Source organism: Opisthocomus hoazin, chromosome 2 (genome assembly GCF_030867145.1).
Source record: "Opisthocomus hoazin isolate bOpiHoa1 chromosome 2, bOpiHoa1.hap1, whole genome shotgun sequence".
NCBI lineage: Eukaryota > Metazoa > Chordata > Aves > Opisthocomiformes > Opisthocomidae > Opisthocomus > Opisthocomus hoazin.
The window spans coordinates 9,485,301-9,505,135 of NC_134415.1; the positions used below are offsets into that span (position 1 = coordinate 9,485,301).

Sequence of the window (19,835 nt, forward strand, 5' to 3'; positions counted from 1 at the left end):
CATTTGATAAATGATCATTTTAATCTTTTTAAGATATGTTAAAATCTAATGTTAAGGAGATCAGCTTAGAATAAAAATAGTGGAAAGCAAAACATAGTGCTTCATTTTAACTGTTAAAAAGTATGGCACTCCGTCCCTGTATTTTATGGTTCCTGATGTATGTACAGTTGTGGTAAATGTACGGTTCCTGTAGCTGGTATGTCATTGTCAAAATTCTAAGTGGGTCCCTTAGTCTCAAGCTCTATCTTTATGGCTCTCCTGGGATGACAAACACTTGCCAATAACCAAAACTCTTCTTCCTAATCAGTACAGCAAATTTCTAACTCAGCCAGAATGACTTTGTGAAGGAGAGTCTTGCTGGCTTTTGAAGGTCACTTCACGGTTGATTGCTCTGCTGGACTGCGTGAGTTGCAGCGATACCTATGTTCTCTATGAAGAGTGCAGTGCCCAGCACTGTTAGCTTCCCTGAAGCCACTCCTAACATAAGACAAACGTTCAAGTGAACTTTCAAGTGAAAGTTTGTTGAGTGTATTCTAGGAAGAGAAGCAGCTTAGGACATCAGTTATTCTGTTTGTAGATAGGTACGGAGAAATTAATAATGTAACTTATAAGTTGCCTCTCATTCTGGTTTGGCTTCAAATAGCCTTCTGTGATCCTTTCATCTATCATACTGTCAGGTGAAATTAACCTCCAAGATAATTCACGGTTCTTAGATCATGCGTCTGGAGAAGGCAGCCCGCTAACTGACTTTCTGTAATTGTGCAGCAGGGTGATAATCACACTTTGAATGCTATCAAGCTTCCTTATTCCTTTCTCCCGGAGTGGGTACTTAGAATTCCTCAGATGGGCAGAAATGAATTTAAAAATTTTAGGTTTGGCTTGTAAATGCAAAAGGAACCAAAGTTTGCTGCAACCTGTGTGGAAACCAGACAGTTCAAGTGCATGAGGTTGGAGGGGACCACTTAGACGTATAGGCACTCATACAGACATACAGCTCTCGGCTTACGGACATTTGTCAGTGCACATATTAGCTGCACAATTACGAAGCAGATCTTCAGGTAACAAGGTTGGCAGGTTCTTGATTACCTGCCTCTACCAGTTAGCATCTCACTTCAAGTTGCCAAACCAATAAGTTTAGTTATTTGTAGACTTAACCAGACTGTCACCCTTGCCAGCGCTTGGGGCTGAAGAGGGATATGTCTCCTTGTTATTCATGTGTGCAAACTGCATGAGTCTTGACTACTTCAGCCTCAGGTAAAGATGCCATGGCCTCTTGCAGGGTGTGGTTTTATTTTTTTGTTTAGCAATTTTATTAACTTGAGATATTATTTTGGCTTCATTTTTGTCCTAAGTGGAGAAGATGGAGAAAAAGAAGAGAAAGCTAAGGAAGACAAGGGGAAACAGAAATTAAGACAACTTCATACTCACAGATATGGAGAACCAGAAGTTCAGGAATCAGCTTTCTGGAAGAAAATCATTGCATACCAACAGAAGCTTCTTGTAAGCTGTTCTTTGGACTGTGTGTTTAGCTGTTGGCAAGGATGTGTACCACTGTATTATTCTACAAATGTAAAGACAAATTATGCATCTGATCAACCTCATTTTTGTATCCACCATCATCCATGAAAAGGGCATGAAGGCCAAGGTTTAACTGGAATGTTAGAGAAATGAAACACACGAATAACTTACTAGACAAGATACTAATTCTTAGGAAGACAAGTATTGTCCAAAACCCAGACCTTCAGAGATACCTGTCCATCACTGGAAAACAGCCATGCATTTTTATATGACTAAAATGTCCCGAAATTTCACGGCAGCTTGTGAGCCTGTAGGATATCTGTTTTCCTGAGAAACAAATTTGAGGAGTGACAAGGTCTCCTATAAAAGGAGTTTATTAGGATACAATGCTTAGCCTAAAACTCATAAGAAAGGATGTTACAATTTTTTTTCTATGAAGTAGCAAGTTAGCATTTGAGAAACTTCTCAAAACCTGTGGAAATTAAGACTTATTAAAATAGTATAACTGTATCTGAGAATGTCTCAGTAAAGCATGATATCCCTGAGATTGCTGTAGAACTATTTAAAATCCATACTTTTATTAGGTAGGAGATTCCACACATGTTCTGTGAGGCTAGTGTGAAATGCAAAGCAAAACGAAATACACTTTTTCTATATATATCTAGTAGATAGAATTGTGTAGGGACAGCCTACTTCTAACATGAGTAGCACAGCAAAACTACAAAACTGCAGTCACAATCTTAATTAGGAATTAGGTGTTTAAGTTTTGCTTTTGAACGCAGATTCATTTTTTAGGCTAATCATGTAGCAGTCATGCAAATTTCATTTATTTTTTCTTCTAATAGTCTCATTTAATAATTCACTAATAGTCATCTGTGGTTAGGGCTGAAAAATGGAGGAATTCCCATGTGATAGTTAAAGCATTCAAAATGTGTGCTAGAAAGGTTTGTGAATTGTCAGGAATCACAGAATCACAGAATAGTAGGAGTTGGAAGGGACCTCTGTGGGTCATCTAGTCCAACCCCCCCTGCCGAAGCAAGGAAGGGCAAAGGTACATTTCTGCAATAATTTTGATAGCATCAGAATGTGAGAGAAGCTTTCAACCTGTGGTACTTAGATCACAAATGAACTTTTTGCTGATCTGATAAAAACACAATTCATTTTGGAAGAGATAAATATTTAAAATAAAATTATATGCAGACATTTTTGTTTCCTGGTAAAACTAACAATTTGCCGGGATGTAAAATGTATATGCACGAATATTGAGGCACAGAGAAGACAGAGATTTCCGTATTACTATTACATTACTATTATGTTTGATGTCTCTGGGTTGTCTCTAAGTATATTGAGAGGTTAATGAAAAAGATGTAAGAGGCAATTACAAATCCTTCATCCCTTTCTGCATAGAGTGAAACAAAAGGTCCTTTCTCCATTATTGCACGTTACAATGTATCATTCAAATTGTTTGATTTTTTCTTTTTTTTTCTATTTGTAATTCTATTAAAAAGCTCCATAGAGGAAACAATCAAAAAAAAAAACTCATGCAAAAACCTAATAATGATTGTGGTGTCACTATTAGGCAAAGTGTATTTATGTTCTTTTTCTATTTTCAGAATTATTTTGCGCGAAACTTTTACAACATGAGGATGTTGGCATTGTTTGTTGCTTTTGCCATAAACTTCATCCTGCTTTTCTATAAGGTAAACTTGTCAAAATACTACTTTTCACATTGTATACTGAAAAACATTCAGAATTTGTAGACAGTATGCTACAATAAAACAGCCTAGCATAACAGATTAAAGAACTGCTTCATGCTGCCGCTTCAGAAATCTTAACAAGGTGAGAGTGAAAGTGTTTGTGTGAAGTAATGATAGACTCCCAGTACACAAATAGCTATTTAGAAAGTTCTGTTCTGGGACAGAGGCAGCCGACTGAAAGGTCTGCCCATGCCTCAGATGCTCTGTTTCACAGCACCGCGACTCAGCCAAGCCCAGCATACACTGGCACCTTAAACTAATAATGTCAGCTGAGATGTTTTCCATGCTCCCCGGAGAGTGTGTGTACAGCAAGGAGAAGTGGCATCATCTTAAGCTGCCTAGAATATTGCTGATCTTCTTTATTGAGACTTTTAATATTGTTAGTACAACTCTAGTGTCTTTACTCGAATCAGTTTCTGGCAGAGATAAAGACTACATGTGGGAATGTCTGGAGCTGACTGAGTTTCTTCCAAGAGGGCTATGCCCTTTCCTGAATATGAGGTGATAAATTTGCTACCAGATTTGCCCAAATTGGCTACTGTGAATGGAGAGTGAAGAAAATCAAAATGCATGGTCACAGATGGGTAGAACAAGATGAAAGGGTCTCTGTGAGGTATTCTCTGTGGACATTTTTATGCAAAAAAAATATTTCCTCAATTATTTTGTCGTTGGTATGATGGTTTTCAGTTATACTACTTAGCTTGTAGCAGTGTAAAACTCCTGTCAAAGGAATACAGCTGCAACATTAAGATCAAGTGATTTAAACAGGTCTCCACCTCTGCTGTGATGGAAGAAAAGGAGGTTCCTGTGGTATCTGCTGGTGAAAGTACCAATTTGAACAGCCTGGAAAGTGACCACCAGAGGGTCATCGCAGTGCATTATGTCCTGGAAGAAAGCAGTGGCTACATGGAGCCCACGCTGCGCATTTTGGCCATCCTACACACAGTCATCTCATTCTTCTGCATCATAGGGTATTACTGTTTGAAAGTAAGAAAAACTTAACATTGTTTTTTCTTCTAGCTCCCAACTTTTTTATCCACAGAGTAGTGTGGATTAGAACAAAGTCACAGCAACTTTGCTTAAGCAAGTTGAGGCACCATGTAAAGAAATGCTATTCTGTTAGTGTAACCTACACAGAAATTGTGTTAGGTGATGTGTGAGCTCAGGAAGTTATTTGTAGTTAAGGCAAATGATCATCATACTACTGCATTAAGTGGTGCATTTTCAACTCTGCCTAAAGTGTCTCTGCAGGTCAATAAATACTAAAACCATTTTACTGTTTCACTGGTTGGCATGCAGCATGAAAGCTTAGATTTCTGGCTTGTGAGATCTCCCCTTCTCCCACCTCATAGCTCTTTTTCCACTATGACTTTTTACGTTACTTTACCATGTTGTTTTTTCAGAATATATTTATTCTCTGACTAGAAGGGAAAGACATTATTATCATTATTTGCCATAATGAATTGCCTTCTTTCCAATTATGAAACCCTGAAGAAAAGACCAAATACAGTTTCAGTCTCTGTTTTTGGAGATACACTGCTTTCTAAACTAAAAATCCTCATAACTTCAGGTCTGTGTATGATATGTTTGCTTCTAGAGATTGTTCCGCATGAAATCCACTATTTTTTTCTCAATTAGCTGTCTGAAAATAAGATTGGAACTATTATTATTGTATTGAATGTAATCACCATGTTGCTCAAGTAGTCTACTTTTCCTGGTTATTATTATTTCAATATACTCCTGTCCAGTCTAGACTAATAGTATAGTCACCCTTGGAGGGCAGGTGAAATCTGGGGACCTATGAAATAATTCCAGGGAAGAGTAGGGTTTATTTTTTATTAGTAAGAGATTTCTAAGAAAAATCTGCTCCACTGGGACCACTAATTACATCTGCCTTCTTGGAATATACTTTTGAATGTCATCCAGTTGATGAAAGAGAGTTGTAGGGAAAGGCTGATCCTTACTGCTCAGGTGTCCAGGCTGCTGGCAAAGAAGTACAGAGCACAGATCAAGTATATGGAAAGTGAATGTGGTTTAGGGATTTTTGTTTTTACTGCTGCCAGTCTTTCTTTGCTCTCTGTTGTGAAACCACTTTGTGTCCTGCTGTGAAACCTCAAGAATTCTTTAACAAATGAAAAGCAAACTCTTAACACCTTGGGGTATCAAAATGCAATCCAAAAGCATGGCCCCAAATTAGCATCTTGGAAATAGACTTTCTAAGCATTTAGATTTAGATTTAGATTTTTTTTCCATAGTACTGGAGAACGAATTTTATTTGAAGGATCCATTTTCAGGTTTTTGGTCATCTTTTTACAACTGTGTGGTACACTTTAGTTATATGATTCTGAATGACCTGGTCCTTCTGCATCTATACCTTCACAGTGTTCTGGGCAATTGTCAAGTTTTAAAAATTTTTTTTAAATGCTATTTTTGCTTTGTTCAGTTTTCATACTTAATTTTTCATAACAATCAGCTTTTCTTAAAAATTTTCAGACTTGTCAGAGCTTTTAAAATAATTCCTGTTATGTTTTTCAACTGCAGGTTCCACTGGTCATTTTTAAGAGAGAAAAGGAAGTGGCAAGGAAATTGGAATTTGATGGGCTGTATATAACTGAACAGCCATCAGAAGATGATATTAAAGGACAGTGGGATAGACTTGTAATCAACACACAGTGAGTTTTTACCTACTCGGTCGCTTCATCACTTTGTACGGATTGTTCTTTAATCCCCACAATTATATAGTTGATCTGAAATAAACAGTTGTGAGAGATATATTTCTAGCAAGGATATACAAAATATTTCAGGCACCTGTAATGCTAATGTTTGCTATTACTTTTAAGCTTCTTCATTCCCAGATTTATGCATTGAAATTATTTCTGTTCCATAAACTAAGAAGTGATGGGTTCCTTTTGGCAAGCACACTGATGATGGCATATTGCTGTCAGTTAGAGAGTGAACTGTGCTTTGGATCTGTCTGGTGTCTCTTGAAGGCTGTCCTTTGGGAATATATTTAGAGCCCAACTCTCTGCCTGGTGGGACTGTGTGATCCAACTGCTTTAAAACCCTGTCTGTAGGCATCGGCTCCACCACTCTTTCCCAGCCACATTAACATGGTAGGCTGAATGCCATTTGGCAACTTTCACTCCAGTGGCTTCACAAATGACTAGCTGGTGATAGCAGCAACAAAGAGAAAAAAAATGAGTGTGTAATTTTAATGACATCTTAGTAACTACTGCATCTCTTCATGACTGTCTAGAATGTAATCTTGTTTGTGTTTTTCAGGTCTTTTCCAAACAACTATTGGGACAAATTTGTGAAAAGAAAGGTAAGGCTTATCTTCAAAAATATATATGAAGTTAAAGTAAAGTTTTAATGCATGTTTATTTTCATGTTTGAAGAAACGTGGATTACACTTCTCTGAAATAGAACTTCGATTCAGTGTAGACTTCTGTATTTACCAATTTAAAATACACAAAATTCCTTACCTCACGCTTACAACTACAGTGTGGCTCAGATAATTATTTCTTCAAACTTTTTCTACATACAGGTTGTTGCATAAAACATGTTTGAATACATTCATGAAATTCTGTGGAGAATTTCTGTGTACATTTGTATGCATATTGCAACATAAGTAAATTGTTTTGTCGGTGTGTATTTATGTGTTCACATACATGCACACAGAATAGAGAGTCCCTCACCCAGGAGAGTGTTAGAAAGGAGTTTAATAAGAATATAGGACAGATTGAGATGTTTAGGCACAGGGCATAGTCAGACAACTTGTTTTGGTTTGGCCTGGATAAATGCGAGGTGCCCACCAAAACCACTCTTATCACTCCCCCTCCTCAGCTGGACAGGGGAGAGGAAATATAATGAAAGGCTGGAGGGTCAAGACAAGGACAGGGAGAGATCACTCACCAGTTACTGCCAAGAACAAAACAGACTGAACTTGGGGAGAAAAGGGAGTTTAATTTATTACCAATCAAATCAGAGTAGAATAGTGAGAAATAAAACCAGATTTTAAAAGACCTTCCCCCCACCCCTCCCTTCTGCCCGGGCTCAGCTTCACTCCCGTTTCTCTACCTCCTCCCCCCGAGCGGCGCAGGTGGATGGGGATTGGGGGTTATGACCAGTTTATCACACGTTGTCTCTGCCGCTCCTTCCTGCTCAGGGGGAGGACTCCTCACACTCTGCCCCTGTTCCAGCATGAGGTCCCTCTCATGGGAGACAGTTCCGCACAAACTTCTCCAGCGTGAGTCCTTCCCACAGGCTGAAGCTCTTCACAAACTGCTCCAGCGTGGGTCCTCCACGGGGTCACAAGCCCTGCCAGCAAACCTGCTCCAGCATGGGCTCCTCTCTCCCCAGGTCCGTAGGTCCTGGCAGGAGCCTGCTCCAGCGCGGGCTCCCCACGGGGTCACAGCTTCCTTGAGGTATCCACCTGCTCTGGTGTGGGGTCCTCCCTGGGCTGCGGGTGGAGATCTGCTCCACCGTGGACCTCCGTGGACTGCAGGGAAACAACCTGCCTCACCATGGTCTTGCATCACGAGCTGCAAGGGAAGACTCTGCTCTGGCGTCTCGAGCACCTCCTCCCCTCTCCTTCTTCACTGACCTTGGTGTCTGAAGAGTTGTTTCTCTCACATCGTCTCACTCCTCTCTCCTCACAGCCATTTTACTGCAGTTTTTTTCTTCCCCTGCTTAAATATGCTATCCCAGAGGCGCTACCACCATCGCTGATTGGCTTGGCCTTGGGCATCATCGGGTCCATCTTAGAGCCAGCTGGCATTGGCTTTATCAGACATGGGGGAAGCTTCTCACAGCTTCTCGCAGAAGCCACCCCTATAGCCCCCCCGCTACCAAAACCTTGCCACGCAAACCCGTAACACAACTGTACTGACCAGCAAACTATATACATGCATCTGACCCTTTTTGTTCCTTACCACTCTGTTTTCCCACACGTATTCCTCCCCAAATCACCTAAATCCATCACTTTTCTCATCTTTGCTTCCTCCCCATAACATCCAATAGTAAGTTCTGTGCAATCCCCAAATGCTCTGCCTTCGCCATCCCATAAAGTAACCCTCGTAGTCTGAAAGGTGATCTGTGCAACTACTCCCAGTACTCATCTTGATGGGTTTCACACCCGGACCCTGCAGCTGAGGCTTTCCTGGGACAGCCCAGGGAGGGACCAGGCAGGGTGTCCGTTCACTGGGAATCTGTAATTTGGGTTCCTGCCTGCCATTGTGCCCATGTGCTCCTGTAGTCTTGAGGAGATGGGCCTTTAATGGGCTGAAGGCTCCTGTGATGGGTCTGGGGTAGCTGGGCAGGGTGTTCTTTGGACTTTTCCTCGGCTGTTGTCTCTCTGTGCTCCTTTGTGGGTGTGCAGATGAGTTTTTATTGCTTAACCTAGTGATCTCTCTCTCTCAAAAATAGTCCTCCGTAAGCAGAGACTGTTAAAGTTTATTTCTTTTGAGCATTATGTCAAACATTTTCTCAACTTGCTCTTAGAAAATAAATGTTATGTATGTACCATAGTTTACAAAAATAATAATCTTCCTGGTGTATTTGATCACAACTGAAAAAGAGGGTGTTTATGTTGTTAGATCAGATTTATCCCTCCTTCACACCATTTAATGCCAGTCTTGGATCACGCTTTTGGAATCATGTCTATTTAAATACTAGTAGTACTCTTCTGCTTCATGTCAGTTTTAGGTAAACCTATCTAAAAATGCTTTGAGTTGTATATTCATTTTGCTGTTGAAAGTATTTTTTTGCGTATTTGAAGTTCTTAGCTCCATATTTCTATCTGTCTAAGCAAAGAGGAGGGAGTAGCTTGCATGGAGTACTCGGGGAAATAAAATTTAGCATTGCTTCTGTCAATGTAGTATGTCAAGGAAGGTTCCTGGTAAAAGGAAGGGAGGATGATTTTAAATCATGCAGAAGGTTTGGTACTTTATCTTTAGCTGAGGAATTGCTCTGCATAGATTTAAGTGCCTTTAAATACAGTATTTTGCAAAGAATGTTTTCTTTTATGTATATTTATGTGCACTTAAATCCACAGCCTAGTTGAATGAAGCACTCTTTTCAGGCATGTGACAAAGCTTGTCTCTATAAATCTGCAAAAATAGCAGTAAAGATTTAAAACATTGCTTATAAGGAAGCTGATATAATACCACACTGCAGGAGTCATTCATTTATGGTCTTGTTTGTATTTGAGTATTCTTTTGATAATGAAAAGAAACACATAATATTTAGGAAGGAGCTGTGTGTTCAGTGAGAATGAGAACAAGTAAATGTTCATTTCCAGAAAATTTTCATATGAAACATGTTAAATGTTGTGAGAAAGAGATGGGGGATAGTTTGAATTAAGTTCAAAATAATTTTTAGCTGTAACTGTCTGTTAAAGATCTTTTGATTCCTACATAATCTATATGTGTTACAGGTTCATTGCATTATTAACTAACAAAAAATAAGATAATAGAATTATGCAATGGAGCTAGATAATAAGCGAGGACATTTTTCACAACTATTTCAATGTGAAATACTTCCTCTTACAAAAAAAAAAATATAAACCCATCCGAAATTCCTAATCAAGTCATTCATGTTATTTAAAAAATCTTTTTAAACAGAATAAGTATGTTTATTTCTTTGTTTTTTTCTTAAAAGGAATAATTAGTAAGGGTCAAATACTGTCTTTGAGAAATCTTATTTTAATCAGAGGTTTTCACGTAGCTAGGATATTCAAAACATCCCTTTCCTGTGTGAGCTCACAGTGATTTTTTTTACTGTCAGTGATGATATTGGTTATTCTCCTTCTGCCAGTTTGCTTTCCTCTTCCTGTTTTCATTACATGAGTCAGAACATCTTATCTTTGACACTCACCTCTTGCCTCTATTGTATTGATTGCAATTGAGCAGAAAAAAAATATTACTGACTGATATAGTAGACAGATGGAAGCAAACAGATTAAAAAGTTTGTATATGTTAAACATTTTGTTTTCAGAAACCAGACTAAAAAGCAACTGGTCTACCCAACTGATTCTCTTGAATATTCCTCTTCACTTCTTCACTTTAGGTCATGGATAAATATGGTGAGTTCTATGGCCGTGACAGGATCAGTGAGTTGCTGGGAATGGACAAAGCTGCTCTCGATTTTAGCGATGCTCGAGAAAAGAAGAAACCAAAGAAGGATAGCTCCTTGTCTGCTGTGTAAGCATTTGTTTCTGGTTTGTTTGTGTGATTTTTGTTTGTTTGTTTGTTTTGTTTTTGTTTGTTTGTTTCAGGGTTTTTTGTAAGTTAAAATCATGTATTCAAGATTTGTCATTCAGCATTGAATTTTCTTGTTGCTCTTTTATGTGAAGTTATGTAAGATAAATAGATCCTTATATTGAATGATATAATGAATTTATTTCATTATAGGTAACATATGCAGGACTCCACTGTTTTTTATGTATGAAGATTTAGTTGAGTGCACAGCTGGTTGAATGCATCACATTCTCGCTGTTTTGATAGTGTCATTACAACTGGGCTGGAAACTCATTTTCATTGTTCTCTCAGTTCAGCTCAGCTGGAAAGAATGGGCAAAACTGGCACTGTGTATTCTGGTTATAAAGAAATTATGAAATAAATTTAAGTGATAGTGACCAGTAAAGTCTAGGAAGTTGGATGATTAGTCTTCACATCTTTTTATATTATTTTTTTCCCTAAACTGTGTATTTGCCTATCATCTGGGAAACAGACCTGACAAAAAGCCCTGAGATGTTCAGAGTAATTGCATTCATTTTCCTTCTTAGGGAAGGGACATCCTCAGTTTCTGTAAAGCACTGCAAAATGTTTTTTCCAGTTCTGTGTTACAAAAAAAGATACTAAAATAGGTAGAATATATTTTAACAGATGGAATTCTAATGCTACAGAGATTCTTACGTAAGGGTTTATTGACAACTTTCTCTGAGGGCAACATTTTATCAATGGGTTTGCAAAGATTATGTGAGATAGACAGTGGGAGCACTAGTAGATTAGAACTGCATTGAAGCAAGGGCTGATTTTGTAAAGATGTATCTTTAATATCTGTTTTTTTGTAAAGATGGATAAATAAACCTGAAGTCTGTCTTTTGTGTTCTACCTGGAGAAGCCATTCCATGCATAAAACACATGAATATGCTGTGGGAAAATAAGCAACTATGATAGAAGCTTACAGAACCGTTCACATAAAATTCTTATGTTTCAGCAAGGTACCTGTATCTGCTTTTTACCAGTTTCAAAGATGAACACTAATGAAGCTACTAAAACTTAGGCATATTCCAGATTCAATATTTGAAATATATTTACAGTGCAATGAAGAGAGAGGTGGGAAAGGAACTGGAGTTGAACCCTTACGGCACCAGTTTTGGGCAAAAAAAATGGAGAATTTTGTGACCTGGTACGGATCCCAGCTCTAGAGCCTCTGCTTCTGCATATGGCAGCAGGAGGTGACCTAGACTGAGGCCAGACCAGATACCTGTGACTCTCACAACACAGAAGGGAGATGCAGCACGAAGCATTTCCATTCTCTGTACAAATGAACCTGGTTTTTCTTCTGGATGAGGTGAATTTGAGAGAATAATAGGAAAGACACAAAGATGAAAATTATTTATCAGAGGTGTCATAGTGAGCATTACCTCTCAGTCGCTTTACCTAACTGCTGGTTTTGGTTCCGCAGCCGTTATTTCAGTCAGTCAATAGCAGAGGCAGCTGAGGCTCAAGCATCTGCAACAAGCAGTGATATAAGGCTAACCTGGGGGAAAATAAGCAGGGCTTCTGCTGGATGCTCATGCGATAGAAGAATTCTTCTGCTTTCAGAAAGAGAAAAATGTAAATAATTTTCTCTTGGAAGATGTGAGGTTACCGTAGTTTGACAAGAAGATAAACTGTATCATAAATGTGAAATGTGCAAAGAAAGAGTGCGGTTGGCCTCAGAATGTGAAAGAGATTAAAAGGTCTTATTCTTCCTTGTCAGGAGAAACAATAACCTAGGTTTTCAAAAGATTATGGAGCAGGTAACCCACTTGTTAGTAATTTAGTGTCTTGGAGAACAGTATTGTCTCTGATAAACTAGTAGACTTTTCCCTGAGGTGTCAGCCTGCCTCTTGCCCCTAATGACTGGTGAAAAAGTGAGGGATTTGATTTGAGTTAGTTTCTACACCCGAAGTCACAAGATTTGTAACTGATGTTATGTCACCACGGGATTTACAAACCTGTGGATGTGCCTGTTTGTCCAAATAGAGGTGTATATCTGCAAGCGGGTAGTGACTTCAGGCTTCATGGTTGAGAGGCAGGCATAGTTACTGTTAAGGTATAATGTCCAAATTCCCAGCCTGTTCCACTGAGAGGGATGATGCATATGTCAGAAGCCCAACTTCAAGCCTTTCCGCTTATGGATGGTAACATAAGGTACCTCCTCCTTTGGTTGTTTACTTGGTAATCTTAAGCCTAGTGGATCCTTGCAGAGGCTTTGTGTAGGATACCTTAGAGTAATAATCTATTCTATGTGCTGTATCTCCAAAGCAAATAGATAACTTAAAACAATTACTTACTCGGTGTCTTTCGTTTGGTTTGGTTCAATACTTTCTTTTTGTAGTGGTCAACTGGCGCCATTCTCTATAACATATCACCTGCTGATATTGTTCGTGTTCAGTACCTAGCACAAAGGGAGCACTATTTCGACACTGCAATAAAAATGAGTTGTCTCATTAATAAACAGTGAATGTTTCTAATCCGATGGCATGCTTTCTATTGTGCAAATAGTAACATTAACAGAAGATCTTCCTAAACACCTACATTGAAACTCATTAATTAGTAAGAATGATCATATTTTCATTAATGATTTTTCTTAACAGCTTTAGAAAGTTGGGTTGTCTTTCTGAACTGTTTTCTGTGTTAGATTAACCTCCTGAAACAAGCTGAAGGAACCTTTAACAGAAAATTTCAGTGTCTGCCAAGAAAGTTAATGTGACGATCTAACTAGTTAAAACTGACTCTTCCCAGGTTTAGTTTGTCATTTTGGAAAAAGGTTAAAGGCTGCTGCAAGACTATTTTTCAGTTTGAACTTTCAGTAACGGTAGTGGTTCCTCAGGTGGTGATGCCCTGTAGCTGCTCTGAACAGCTGTGATATACAAACATTAAAATGATTCAGGCTGAAAATTTCAGAATTTGTTGATTCCAGATAACATTAGTGTCATTTGATTAACTGAGGATTTTTTTTTAAAGGGAAGAAAGAATAACGTTTGAAAACCTACTATGTTGTACTCGGAACAGCTGAACGCAGTAGGCCTAAAGAAAGAAGCTGTAAAAACTCTGGGTGTTGTTGAAGGTGATGAAAGACTAGTGCAGGTTGCAACCAAACGTAACAGAGGCAATTTCTCATAAGTTTTCTATTGTTTATTCACGTTGTGCCTTCTCACACTGTGCCATTGTTCACCATTGCTAAACTCAGCTACTACAACTACAGTACTACAGTGTGTGATGACCTGTTCAATGATGTAGAAAGTAGTCAAGTAAAAACTCATTCAGGCTAGGAAATTCATCCAGTATAATACTAACTAATGATATTCCAAGGGAGATTTGAAACCGTACTGTTGCTTTTTGATTCACAGCTGTACAGCTTAATTTTTATATGATCTCTTATTCTTTTAAGTCTTTGAGCTAATTGATCAAGGTAGTAAGCAGAAATAAACAGGAGAATGCAGTATTATGCATGTTGTTATTGCTTTGCTAGCCGTATTAGACTTACTTTAAAAAAATGAAGATATGGAAAAATGAGCAGTTCTTTTTTCCATACAGGTCAATATTCACATTGTTTTTAGCTAATGCTGTTTGTAAAATATAAAATCATCAAATTAAAGCCACTAGAGATGAGTTCCCCTGGTGCCGGCAGTGTTTTTGCCATTTCATGGGAGAGTGTTCTGCCCATCCATAAGCATTCTTCTCTGTGGTGTTTCATACGTAAGACAAATATAGTTATGAGTAGGTGGAATGCAGTCACAAGAATATGCCTGACATAAGAAGTCACTGGTATTGAGTCAGAATAAAGTAAGAAATTAACTTGCTGCAATAAGATTTTCAGAAATAAATTTCAAGAGGTTTTAGTTCATTTTACCACCTGAGTACATTATTGAGCAATATTTGAATGACAAACTGTTCTTAATATTTTTGACCTTGTTTTTTTCCTTTTCCTTCTAGGACAGAGTTTTCTATAAATTGTGGTTTCTTTAGTAACTCAAATTTGGGGCTAGAAAATGTTCTTAGAACTTAGGGTTGACTAAAATGGTATCAGCAGCTTTTAGCTGTGCTAGACTTGATGGAGAAGCCATTTGATTATTCAAGAAGGACTCCTAGCTTTGGTGAAATGGCAGCGTGCTAGATTTATCTTTGTGTACTCTGTGGTATCTGAAGTATAGCCCAGTTTGGGGACATTGGAGACTGGCATGATTCTAATAATTTCTTTCAGGATATGAATGTGAATTTTGTTATGAATGTATCTTTCCATCCTTGTAAACTTGAAAACCTGTAAGAAAAAAAACTTGCAGCTTTTATTTCTCTATGGTGTGTAGTTTGTTTGTTACACAAATATCATCGCTGCAATCCTAATCAGACAGTAAATGTCACCAAGTGACTATGGCCTGAGTCACCATGGAAGAAACTCAAGTGAAACCTTAGGCTTTATTTTCTACAGAGTTGCTGTCTACCATGATGGGAATAATGAAGCAGAACTGGTTGCTGAATGTGCCATCAATGTGCCTAGTAAACTGTGATCAACTCTCATTCTTTAAAAATGTTTTGTGTCACCTTATGAGAAGTTTTAGATTTGTTAATCTAGTAATTTGTTGCTTTGCATAGGTGAAAAAAGCCCCAACAAATGAAATGGTAAAAAGAAAATTAAAGTCTGTCGAATCTTGTTTGACTAGATAATAGACTCTGGAATTCACCATTGGTCTCTGTGCTTATCTTGCTTCAGAAGGAAAAATGAATTTTTAACTAAAATAGGCTGTAGACTGTTTGGTGTAGAGGTCTTTATCTAACTTTGATTTAAGGCTGTTTTTCAAGTATAGTAGCTCCACATATATGTACAGTATTTATAGTATTATACAGGAGGTTCAAGCTGAGTCTTTTGCCTTTTAGTTTTATGTGTAAAAATGGTGTTAATTTTTGGTTGCATTAAAGAGCAAATACTGTTGCATACAATACAAGTAGGAGTTTGGTATTTTGACAGCAAGGTATTCCTTGGCAGAGTAATATTCAAATAAAGCTATTACTTCTGTGTGGTTAGTGGCTCTGGCTATACAAGTAAGAGTTTTGGAAATCAGTTCTTGAAAGACTAGAGTTTAACTCTTAATATTCCATCTAAGGCCTCAGATAATTCCATATATACATCTGGTACAGAAGTACTACATGTTTTCATATATGGCAGGTGTATGACATCTGCCAGCATTATTTCTACTTGTTTATTCATTGTCAGCAGCTGTTCTGTTTCAGGAACACTGAATTCACTCACTTTTTGAGGATAAAAGTGGGACAAATTACGTTTTTCATGCTACGGTTTATATATGTTCCTGAATTGTGATCCAGATTTAGAAATTTTTTTGTGTCAGTATAATACAGATGATCCAAACCTTTACAAACAGAAAAAGTCAAAACCTTTTTTTATCAATAAGACACAGTTACAAGCCAAAATGGTGTACATCTTGTTTGGGAAGTTAGTTGTGTCGCTCCTCCATAGAGGAGGAGAGAAAAGCTTCAAGCAGATTAATGTGTTTAGTTCTAGTGCAAAAAATGTAGCCTAATTTTGAGACATGTATTTCTGTTGATAGAAGAGGAGGACAATTAATACCTAGAGGTGTTAATTAAAGAAAAAATTTGAGAGAATAGTTTATGGTATCAGTCTGTACAACATGAAGTTTGTTGAAGAGAGGAGAACCATAGGAGAGGCTAACTGGTTAACACAACAAAGCACCAAAAACTATGGAAGAACCTGGGAGCCCAGACCTGGCCACAGGGCTCTGGGTGTGGCCTTACCAGTGCTGAGTGAGAGGGGAAGAATCAGGGCCCTTGGCCTGCTGGCAGCGCTCCTGCTCACGGGGCGCCGGCCACCATTAGCTGCCCATGCAGTGAGGGTGCATTGCCAGCTTACGCTCAGCTTGCTCCACCAAGAACCCCAGGCCTTTTTCTGCAAAAGCTTTTAATAAAAATTTCTCTTTCATTCACATTTGTTCCTGATATCAGTGGGAAAAGCAAAGGACACAAGCTCTGAGATTGATTTCGCCTCACTTTGTCTCTCTTTAGTGTCATCTAATTGTATCAACCAAGGTATACTGTCATAACTAACGATAAAGAGTTGGCATTTTGGGGTGCAAATTCTCTGACCTTTGTTGACAGCTACTTTAGGCTTAGATGGGTTGCATTTAAAAAAAAAATAAAAAATCTTTTTCTCCATGGATTATATAGACAGTTAATTTCACTTGTACATACATGATAACATTGTAGGTATCAATCAGCATTAGGTCTGATGAATCCAAACCAATATTTATTAATCTGGTTTTCTGCCCTTTTTTTTTTTTTTTTTTTTGGGCAGGTCCATTCCAGAGTAAAAGTGTGAACTAGAACAAGGTTCTGATGTGTTTCAGCTTTTGGAGAAACAGATCAGCTGTAGTCTCCTGTGTTTATGTGACAATACACTTCCTATAGGTTGTGTTGCATATTTTCCTGTTGTATTTTGGTGTAAAATTCAATTTATTTATGTATTTTTACAGGCTAAATTCCATTGATGTTAAGTATCAGATGTGGAAATTAGGAGTTGTTTTCACTGATAATGTAAGTTTATCAGTATATGTATATATAGATACATATATATGTGTATATATTCACCTTCTAAAAAGCAATATACTCTTGTTAACCCAAAGTGCTTCAAAGGGAAATAGGAGATACTCTGGTTTATATTTAATTTACTACATAGATGAAGAAAATCTTGGAAGCTTAAAAAGACATTGCCAAAATCTTTTTCCAATTACAGAAGTATTAGTCTATAGAACCTCAGGCAATTCCCAACCCACTTCTGATATGCTTTATTCAGGACCAATAAGCAAGCACTGCGCTGTAGAATTAGAAAACTGACTACATAAATTCGAATTGCCATTTTTCATTTTGTTCATTAACTCTATGAACACTTGAATATACCTGGAGGACACTCAGATTGGTGTAGTTAATGTACGTGGAATTGCTAAAATTTGTATCACTGAAACTGGTAGTAGGATGTGACTCAGAACGAGGGTAATAATGAGTCTTCAAAAACAAAAATAAAATGTTTGATAAACAAGACTGAATACCTTGCAGTTTAAGAAGTCACTCATCATATGATTATTGAGAGGCTTATAATTATCACTTGCCTAGCTCAGCTTATTTTACTGGTGGAAGAAATGGTTGCGGGATAAATGATTTTGGAACTAGGACTGCCAGAGAGTGAAAGTGTAATCTGACTTTAGTCAGAAGAGTGGATCGATAAGTCTCCATGTCTACAGACAGCATGATGTATAAACAGTTAGAGTTTGTTCAGCATTAGGTTTTTTTCTAAAGGAGGGACTGTAATTTCTCTTATAAATATGTACTTGTCTTTAAGTCCAATAAAAATTCAATGATAGAAGAAAAGATGAAATAAACATTTGTAATAATAGTTCGTATACTACATAGTAGTTCAATGTTTAAGTAGTACTTTAGTAGTTTGAATTAAATATAAACTCCTTTTATTGCTTGCAGAGTCCTTTCATTTGTCATTAACCACCTTAGGGCTTTAATATTTTAATGTAATTATTTAGAATTCATAAACAAAAAAATTTATATCAGAAAAACTTTATACATTAGAAACATTTACAAACAAGGGTTCAGCAATTTCAAAATCAGTTTTTATGAATTAAAATTTAGAACATGTCAATGTTGACTCTGTCTGGTGAACTCTGTATTTGCTGATTTACTATTTTTGCACAAATTTTCAAAGATCTCTAGCAAATTCTATTAAACCCCCCCCCCCTGTTTTCTATTAAAGAAAATCACATTCAAGCAATTTCTATCTTTCCTTAGTGTTTTGAATTAAGTTAAGGATAATAGCCATGAGTTTTATTTTGTGATGTGCTTGTTTTTTCTGTTAGTCTTTCCTTTACCTAGCATGGTACATGACCATGTCAGTCCTCGGCCATTACAACAATTTTTTCTTTGCTGCTCATCTCCTTGACATTGCAATGGGATTCAAGACATTACGAACTATCCTGTCATCAGTGACCCACAATGGCAAACAGGTATCAACTCTCATATCTTCTCAGCTTTTTTGTTTAAGTACTATGCAGGAAAGATCACTTCTTGACTTAATTCAGCTGCTCTGCAAGTTGACAAGAGAATTGTTCTTTCATCATGAGGTTTAGAACTTGGGTCAGTGGGAAAACTAGCCAATGGGATTTATAAACATGAGAAAATGGCACTAGGATATATGACACTATCTAGCTGGTATGAGGAACTGTGTCATAAAGTTGCTGTTCAAAATTTTTTCAAGATTAATTTATAGAAGGATCCAGTTGAGATCCGGTTAGTATTTCTGTTAGAGGACTGTTTGAGAAACTCAGCTCTTTGATAATAAGAAATCTTTTCTTAAAGAAGCTTCAAAATCTGAAATTACATTTCTGATTTAGGAAAGAACAGAAATGTTAGAAAAAAGAAAATAACTAAGGCTTTTCATCTACTGAGATCTGTTGTAGGAATGGCATTTAATGTAGCCTGAGACTTGGTGTTCCTCAAGTCTGATGGCCTTAGTTCAAAGGATCTTTGTAAACATTTTTTTAATGGTAAAAAAGCCATCCTTGGTCTGCTTAGAAGATTTCCAGCGAGGCAGCTAATATATTTCTTATTCAAGTGGGCTGGTAATGTAAAGGTCTTCTCTATTGTGTATCTTTAGGTGATGTTGTAGTAAGGTGGCACTTGAGTTCTGATTTTATACAACATAGGTACTTTAGAAGTGTGGTGGCAAGTGCTATTTCAAAATTTATCAGGAGCAAGTTGTTTTTCAGGGTTTCTGGTTTTATTATCTTTTGTTTTAAGCAGGTTTGATTCTAGAGAAACATAAAATCATTAGCAATGATTTTTTTATAAGTACAAGGAGTGATTTAATTGATTTGTGCCATCAAATGCACTGTCCTTGCCAACTTTTTTTAAGAAATAGTACACATTTAAATGGACACAGTTTATATTTCAAAATAGTTGGTGAAGCACGTGCTGTACAGAAGACTCTGAAGTGTGAACTCACCTTGACAAACTGTTATTTGTTTTAATTTATGTGGCAAACAAGTTTCATTTGTGCAACAAAAATTGTCTTGAAAAGTTAGATATCAACATACTGCAGTCTTTGCCCTTTACAGAACAGAATTTCTTAAACTCTTAATTCTGATTTCTTAAAAGAACAAAAAAAAAAATCAGTCTACATCTGAAAACAAGTGAACTGTTCTACCTTTTAAAATAGTCCTGAAGTTTTAGTAAATTGTCTATGGAGTAAGGG

General features: G+C 37.4%; 1 protein-coding gene across 9 annotated transcripts in view; it reads left to right on the forward strand.

Annotated features, from left to right (window-relative positions):
• Positions 1–19,835, forward strand: part of RYR2 (ryanodine receptor 2) — a 449,014-nt gene that overhangs the window by 417,724 nt on the left and 11,455 nt on the right. For all 9 annotated transcript variants that reach the window (XM_075412466.1, XM_075412469.1, XM_075412474.1 and 6 more), the window contains 8 exons: positions 1,353–1,500; positions 3,132–3,218; positions 4,044–4,262; positions 5,817–5,947; positions 6,558–6,600; positions 10,344–10,477; positions 17,053–17,113; positions 18,442–18,588. In XM_075412466.1, the coding sequence (XP_075268581.1) occupies positions 1,353–1,500; positions 3,132–3,218; positions 4,044–4,262; positions 5,817–5,947; positions 6,558–6,600; positions 10,344–10,477; positions 17,053–17,113; positions 18,442–18,588 (970 nt within the window). The remainder of the gene's footprint in view (positions 1–1,352; positions 1,501–3,131; positions 3,219–4,043; positions 4,263–5,816; positions 5,948–6,557; positions 6,601–10,343; positions 10,478–17,052; positions 17,114–18,441; positions 18,589–19,835) is intronic.